We start from the raw sequence: 8,895 nt of genomic DNA, 5'->3' as shown, positions 1-8,895 counted from the left end.
AATATCTAAATGCTTTTGCATCGTATTAAATTAGAACAGTCTATCTTTTTATTCGCATTTTCCATCATTGTGCATGATTATGATAATATGACATGGCATGAAATCTGTCCAACTTATAAACAATATTTACATATATCAAATTCATGTAATATTTATCCAGTCAAGCTATATATTGATATAAGATGAGAAAGAAAACAAGACACAAATTTAAACGATTAAAAAAAAAATTGTTCATAGACTATCAAATGCGAACAATAGAGTAATAATGCTATTCTATACTGTGTCTATTTTTGAATCTATACCAAATCCATGTATTCAAATTCAAATAACTAAATGCCACAGCATTAAAGTACGTTGCCATCAGCTTGCATCAATCATGTAGGTGGATCCATAATGAAAGTCCATATTCACCACCTATTTTCCCTATAAAACCACCTACAATGTATATTTATGTATTCAAAAATCTTGACTTGAAAATTCAGTATAAAAACCATTATACCCAAAATTGAAATCCTTCAAAATCGTCTTTTTATATGTGCATTTTATGTATTAATGACCAATTTACATTTTGTTTAATATATAAAATGATAGAAAATCCCGCGTAAACAGCAATATCTGACTTCAATTGATGCATCCAAAATCTTAGATATCCTGTGCTGCTACGGCCCTGAGTGCTGAGCATAGGTCTTTGTGGTACTTCACCGTCTAAGTTGTCTAAGTTGTTAAACTTGAATATTACAGACTATAAATGTATCTTAGGATAAAATTAATTATGTCTAGGTTGTTAAACTTGAATATTACAAACTATAAATGTATCTTCGAATAAATTCATGTCTAGGTTGTTAAACTTGAATATTACAAACTATAAATGTATCTGATCTGAACTTATATTTAGGTTATTAAACTTAAAATATTACAACCTATAAATGTATCTTAGAATAAACTTATGTCTAAGTTGTTAAACTTGAATATTACAAACTATAAATGTATCTTGTGATGTCCAGGTTGTTTGCATCCCGTGATCTATAACAGGGATATATAACAAGGGAGACAGTTATACAAATTACCCCGGTGTTCACAATGTTTACCGTATTTATCCTAATAATACAGATAACCGGGACATGTAAACGTTCCAATAAACAGCAAACAAAACCCGAGTAAACACGGAGGCTTCCCTTTTAAAGGGACTGGTTCACGATTTTTGATAAAAATATTTTTCATTTTTGATGTTAAACATTAGAAACATAACTCATTTAATGTTGACAGCCAAAATTTTGACCTTCTGAATGCAAGAATGAAAGCAGTATTTTAGCCTTAAATATGTGTTATGTAAACAAAGACTCGAGTCTTTTTATGTAAACAAACAAATAAGTGAAATATTGATTTTGTAATGTAATGCATCTTAATTTTGCATAGTCACAAATTTTAACTTTTAAATGACACATTTCACCCCAAAAATGCTTGAAATGTGAGAGATATAATAATACTTTGATCGATATCCATTTCTTTTCAAAATTTCGTAAACAATAGCATACCGCAATCTTTGTTTACAAAACAAATAATAAACTCTCTAAAATGAGCTTCTGTGATGATGTATAACCTTAATTTTCATGTGAAATCTTTCAAACACATTAGACAGTAAATTTTGATCATTAAAAGTGAAAAAACAAATTTTGGGTAAAATCGTGAATCAGTCCCTTGATATCGCGTTTGTGAAATTATATCCAAAAGGAATTCAGAACTCTGATAAAATAAACACCCAAAAGAAACCTGGTATCTTGCACAGTACGACTTGGCCTAAATGATGACCAGAATAATTGGCGTCCATCGGGAGTATATTAATTGATTTTCCCGTTCTTCGTATCTGAGGTACACTATATGGGTAGCACTCGGTGTGGTTTTCATTGCCGCGGAATGACTAAACTTCACCGGTACCATCAGTGGATAAAATTTTCTGAAGATACTTAAGCAAACTGTGATACATTGATTATTATATTATGAATCTTCAAGGCAAAATTTCGAACCTCAAAATGCTACAATTCGTTAACTCTGTGTTGTAATATTTCAATTTCGCATTTGACGTGTGCTGTGAAGAAACTACATGTACTAATGATTTACTTTCTATGATATTGTATCTATGTAAAAAAAAAAAAAAAAAAAAAAAAAAAGGGGGGGGGGGTTACAATTAAATAACGTTGTGCACAATGTTTTCTCAAAAAAGCATTTTACAATGAAATATATATAATTAAACACATTATAGCAAGGTATTGTATATTAGGTGTTGGTTTTCAGATCCTTTGATCCGTTCATCCATCATCGCTACAGTATTATGGTTTTCATGCCAACAGTTGGGAATTGTTCGGGGTTTTTTTCCTTGTAAAATACAAAGATTATCTTTAGGTAAAACATTATTTCCAATATCATTCCCAATTTTTTTGTGGGCTGGCCCGGTGAATAATTTCTAGCTGAGATTCCGATGAGATATATATATATCAATCACTTTCTGGTGGTTTCGAAACGGGTGCAGGTACAAACATATAAGGTTGAATCCTTAAACTCAAATGTATCCTTGGATTTCACCGTCACTATCTACGGTGTTGCTAAAACTGGCCATTTCTCACAAAATTTTGATGTACTGAAGAAAAATCAAACAGGTTTTAGAGACAAATATTCTACATTTGATAATATGTGTGTACTATATTCGCTTACTGAGTTGTGTTTTCTGCCGAAAGAGAAACTTTTTTGTTCATTTATAGATTTCAAAGGTGCTTTTGATAGTGTTTGGCGTAAATGATCACAGTAAAACATTGCAGGCAAATGCCTTACGGTTATTGTAAATATGTACAATGGATGTAAATCAAGAATAGCTTTGAATAATGAATTTTCAAATTATTTTCCATGTAAAATCGGTGTATCCCCCATCCTTTTTGCCTTGTTTTTGAATTACCTTAAAAATTACCTTATTGATAGTAATGTTGAGGGGGTTACGCTAATTTCCGAAGAAATGGAAAATGAGCTAAATGTATTTTTGAAAATAATGATCATCCTTTATGCTGATGATGCAGTAAAGTAAATGTCGATAAAACAAAAATTATGATTTTTTCAAAAGGTAGATTGCCTAGTAACTGTCGTTTCTTTTATGATGGCAAAGAGCTAGATATTGTCAAACATTTTAAGCACCTGGGTGTTTTCTTCTCCAGATCTGGATCCTTCAATGAAACCAAACGCTATGTGCGGAATCTTTAAAAAGGTGTGAAGCCTAAATCTATCGATTACAGCCCAATTGCATTTGTTTGATAAAATGTTGATATATGGATGATGTGAAATATGGGGTTTTGGTAATAACGATGTTATTGTGAAGGTACATTAAAATTTTGTAGAATTCTGTTGAATCTGAAGCAAAATACATAAAAAATTATGATATATGGAGAATTGGGCAGATACCCATTAGATATCTATATCAAAACCAGAATTATAAATTGTTGGGCCAATATTGTCAATGGCAAAGAAACAAAATTGTCATATCTATTTTATCAGCTTATATATTTATTTTTAAAAAAGCATTTAAATGGTATCAAAATAAAATGGATAAAAAATGTTAAAAGCATTATTGATGATTGTGGCTTAAGTATTATATGGATATTTCAATATGTACAAAACAAAAGGTGTCTTGTAAACTCATTAAAACAAAAATTATATGATCAATTCCAGAAGCAATGGTTGTCAGAATGTAATTGCAGCAAAGGTAAAATTTACAACTTCTTTATAAATTCTGAATTTAAATGTCACAATTATATCTTATCAAATTTGGATATTTATAGAATACGTAAAATTGCAAGATTCAAAACGACAAACCACCGCTTATCAATAGAAACTGGGAGATGGTCTGGCATTCCCAGAGCAGATAGAAAATGTAAATTGTGTTATTCTGAAATAGGCGACGAATTTCATTATATTTTTACATGTGAAAATTTTAAAGACTTTCGAAAAATTTACACACCGCAAAAATTTCATCATAGACCAAATATTTTAAAACTTCATGATTTATTTTTTTCTAAGAATTTTAAATTGCTGTTGAATTTATCTAGGATTTATTGACACTATAAATGAGGTGGTCAACCCTCCAAGTTGATGTCAATTTGCCAATCATATTTTGTAATATTCATTTTTGTAAACGTATATATGTACCTCAACTCGCATGCATAAATATAATTAGTGTGATTGCCTATATATTTCTCTATGTCCTGTTGATTGACTTATGAGAATAAATGAATTGAAATTGAAACAGATATTAGAACGATAATTAGTATAGTGCATGGCGTAATATGTGTACACAACCACAATTGTCTCAGATGACGTCATAGGAAAGGGCGATATATTCCTTCATTCGTTTCCATAAATAACGATTTTTGAATAGGTATTTTGCGCATTGACCTGGACTTAAAAAACAAACAAACATACCAATAAACTGTTCAAAAACGGATTTTAATGAATTATAGACTTGATTTTCGAATTTATTTCTACCGTACTTTCTTTAACCAATCCTTACGTCAGTGGTTAAATAGGTGACATTACGTAATCCCACAATGCAATGCAATGAGTGGATCCTTTGTTGTCCTGTAGGTACATGCATGTATCAAATTCCCAAATCTCTTTTAATGCCTTATGCCCCCACCTGTATTTGATGTGAATGATATATAGAATAGAATATTTTATAATTCAAAGTCCAAAATAGACAAACATGAGATGATTACAACAATGAAGAGAAGAGATGTCAAACAACAGAATATGTGCATGCATTATTTATTTACTTGTACCCTTGGTAATATTGTCTATATAAATCTACTAACTTAATAGTTTTATTTACCCTATGTACCATTGTATGAATGGTTTAGTATAGAATGAATAAATGAACTGAAGTAAATTCTGCTTTCTTATCCACACACCCCCTCCAAATATCCATTTCAAGAGTGATCGGGGTTTTCCACAAGCATACACATTTTCTAATTATATGAATTTATCAACATGAAAGATACCAATGTGACGCGATTTACGGTGCATAGCCTACTGGTAGCTTGTCATTGGTTAAATATTAAAAGAATTTTCTGATAAAGAGACTAAACATTATAATACTTGTTATCTTTTGACAATCTTATATATAGAGTAGCCCCCCCCTCCCCTCCCCTCCCCTCCCCCCTCTCGAGAAACCTGGTTTCACAGTAAGCTCTTTTTTCACAGAAAACACAACACAGATTGCTTAGTCCGACTCAATGAAGCACAATAAACACGTAGAAATGACCATTTGTGCATCATGCTCTCCTCTGTATAAAATACAGAAGTAGGGAAAATATAAAGGATGTACATATCATTTTAATTGATATACCTACATGATCACCTAACGAGTTTCATATCGTTTATCGAACACAGCCCATAGTTCTTGCACCAAGTCCATTATAAACACCGCGCCTGTGTTTCGTTCTGCTATCCGTAAGACGAATATTCCATCCAGATGGAGCTGTTTTTGAATGAAACTCTGAATGTGCTTTTCTTTGGTTGGGTCTTTAGTTTTGCCTTCACAGTTCATTAGAAACTTTTGGATGTAAGCGACCCTGTTTCGATGAATCATGAGGCGCCAAATCCAAAGCAGAAGATTAGCTGACGTCAGAAAGGCTACCAAAGCGTACAGAATCCACAGAAAGACAAATATTTTTTCGTTGTACATATTCAATGGAAGCACGCATTGAACCGTCCAGCGCGGCAGGTTCTGAAGCTGGCGTACATTGAAGTCACACATGGTAACTCTGGGAAAGCGCGCCAAACCCATAGTACTATTTCCCACGCTGCCACTGAAAAAGTCCGTGCCATATTGGAGGTAAAAATCGTGTCCCAGAAAGGCGTCTAATAGGAAGAATTGACCAATGGTATTAGCACAGTATAAACATTTCTGTACAAAATACAGACTAACAATGTAGGATCCCGACCGCTTTGAGAACAAAGATTTCAGATATTTTAGTCCTCTCTGTCGAGGAGCGCGGACTCTAGCCCATCTTTGAAAATCACAAGCTATATTTTTCACGGTTTGGTTCCGCTCATCCCAGGACATGCATTGCGATTGTGCGGCTGTTTGTGAAATCGTATCAATCTGGATCCCAGAATCTTTGTAAAATAGCCTCCAGAATACACTGGGTAGCTTAAACATCAGGGCCATGAATAATAGAATAATTGATACCCACTGATAATACACTACCTCTTCATTTTTCCGCGCTTCTTCTACGATGGGTTGTGTCAGAGGTACGTAATACGTGTTTCGGATCCAACAGAAATGGTGCACGTAATCAACATGAGTGTCTGTGAATTCCGCCGGACACCAGCAGTGGATAGGGGGACCAGAGAAGAGGTACTCCGTCCCAATATACACAGCGAACACTACCAGAAAGAAAGGAACGATTATGTTGTTCAATCGATCGATCAAGTCGTCATGACCGTGGCCAAATGGACGTAGGTTATACGTAAAGTCGCCGGTTTTTTCACCCCCAGCGACTCTTCCAAGTTTAAATGCGATTTTTGAATCCATCGTGAAACCTTCACTCTCTCGCTAGCCTTTTGTGCTTCTATATTGAGAATACACGTAATTCGATCTCCACCTTTTATCATTATTTAACATCATTTTATCTAGCATAGTTAAGGGTATTCCCGGAAAGGAGTCAAGTATGGTGGCTGATTTGTGTCACTTTACGATTTGTCGTCTTTTCGTTATTTCGAGGCGAAAGACGTTAAAACGACTTTTCGCCCCAAAATAACGAAAAGACGACAAAACGAAAAGTTGAAAAGACGACAAACAAAACCCGCAAATTAGCGACCTACTTTGTCGTCTTTTCGCTTGACTTTTGTCATCTTTTCGAGGCGAAAAGACGACAAAACAATAAATAGCAACTTTTCGCCTCGAAATAAGGAAAAGTGGAAAAGACGACAAAATACAGTTTCCGTTATTTTTGCAGTCTGATTTTCTTGGAATTCATTATGAAATGCTGAGTATGGAGAAGTACAGGTACATTGCATCGTTCTGTTAGGGGAGGGAGAAGCCGGAGCTCACTTCACACTTGCAATGAAATTCTTGACAAGTAAGAAAAAAATGGATTTAGGGTACTTCTGCCCAAATCTCAATATCCTATAAATCGTAGGGGGGGGGGGGGGGGATTAGTTCATTGCACGTATTCTTCAATTTTGCTCTTCAAACATCAACTACCTTTCACTACTACTTTAAAAATGAAAAGAGGAGAGAGGGGGGTATTAAATCAATCAAACTTTGCATGTAGAAAATATGGGATTCGTATGTAAAAATAACGGGAATAGTAAATTGTAAAAGGGGACAGACAAGGGCCCCTACCGGCCCACCCTATCCTCCAATTCAACATGCCTGGTATAACATTTACACAAAAAGATTTCTTCAGTAGAATGCAAGTACATATGAACTGTAATTTAATTTTAGATGTTTCCTCTTTTGTGAATCTAATTAATGATTATCGAAAACGCAACGAATTTCATATTGAATTCCTAGAAAATCAAATAGCAAAATGACGGGAAAATCTGTATTTTGTCGTCTTTTCGTTATTTCTAGGCGAAAAGTAGCTAACTATCGTTTTGAAAGGAGAAAAGACTACAAATTATGTCGCCAATTTGCGGGTTTTGTTTGTCGTCTTTTCGCCTACATTTTGTCGTCTTTTCGTTATTTCGGGGGCGAAAAGTCGCTAATTATCGCTTTGTCGTCTATTCGCCTCGAAGTAACGAAAAGACGACAAATTGTAAAGTGGCACAAATCAGCCACCATACTTGACTCCTTTTCCGGTGACTTGGAGGGCTCTCGGTCACCTGTTATCTTGGCACAATGCTGAAATAGGAAGAGACAGAAATGTACAGCTTATCTTCCCATTGTTTTATGATAATCGTGACCACACAGATGTATTTTCGTTCTGTTTAAGGCTGATAGTGGTGGGACTAAGTATGGAGACTAAAAGCACGTTGGGAAAAACGTTTCGTCGCGCTGTTACCCCGTAGAAGGGTAAAAGCATGTTAGGGGGGAAAGTTCCGTCGCGCTGTTAAAGGGTAAACGCACGTTGGGAAAAAAATTTCGTCGCGCTGTTCAAGGGTAAAAGCAGGTTGGGAAAAAAGTTTCGTCGCGCTGTTTAAGGGTAAAATCGGGTAAGGAAAAACGCTTCGTCGCACTGTAAAAGGGTAAAAGCGCGTAAGGAAAAACATTTGTCGCGCTGCACATCACACAACGTGCCATCACCTTAAAACTAGTTTTCATGTCGATCGTAACTACTCGACCATTTCTGTACGGAAACGTATAACCGCCTAATGTTGTTGTGTTATACCTCAAAATGGCAGAATAAAATTAGTGTCATCTTCCAATTGAAATGTTTATAACGTCAAAATTATGTCGACTTGTTCAAGGAGATCAGAAAAAATTCGATATACAATGTACTTTGGATGATTTTACCGCCCTCTTCCAGCTTTATTGACTTTAATTATGTCATGATAACTTTTTGCGTAATAATATTTGCTGCAATAAAAAAATGCGTAGAAATATTCTTGCAATTCTATACAAGGAGAATTAATCATGTCGATATGATACCGTTTTTCAGGTTTTACGTCCATATTTTTATAACTTCTTGTCTGTTAATAAGGAATGTCAATTTGACTTTGTCGTCCAAATTTTAAGCAACAGTTTCACTGTATTTCAACTCTCACATACTAGTACAGTGTACATAATTATAGCGCTTTACAAATACTAACTACCTGTAAAGCTCCATTGTAGAAGGATGATCAAGTTGAACTTGTTCCATATATAAATCAATTTAAACTCGGACTCCTTATGTGGTTCCACCTTGGCCC

The 8,895-nt window shown here is 34.5% G+C and overlaps 1 protein-coding gene across 1 annotated transcript; it reads right to left on the bottom strand.

The window, feature by feature from the left end:
• Window positions 1-4,466: 4,466 nt before the first annotated feature.
• Window positions 4,467-6,668, bottom strand: LOC125678361 (innexin unc-9-like). Its single transcript, XM_048916789.2, has 2 exons — window positions 5,388-6,668; window positions 4,467-4,675 (listed from the first exon to the last, which is right to left on the bottom strand). Exon 1 carries the CDS (start codon window positions 6,572-6,574, stop codon window positions 5,396-5,398), a length of 1,179 nt encoding a protein of 392 aa, XP_048772746.2. The 5' UTR covers window positions 6,575-6,668; the 3' UTR covers window positions 4,467-4,675; window positions 5,388-5,395.
• Between the last annotated feature and the right edge of the window lie 2,227 nt (window positions 6,669-8,895).

This window comes from Ostrea edulis, chromosome 2 (genome assembly GCF_947568905.1).
Source record: "Ostrea edulis chromosome 2, xbOstEdul1.1, whole genome shotgun sequence".
In the NCBI taxonomy this organism is placed as follows: Eukaryota; Metazoa; Mollusca; class Bivalvia; order Ostreida; family Ostreidae; genus Ostrea; species Ostrea edulis.
This window is presented reverse-complemented; position numbering and strand designations above follow the sequence as displayed.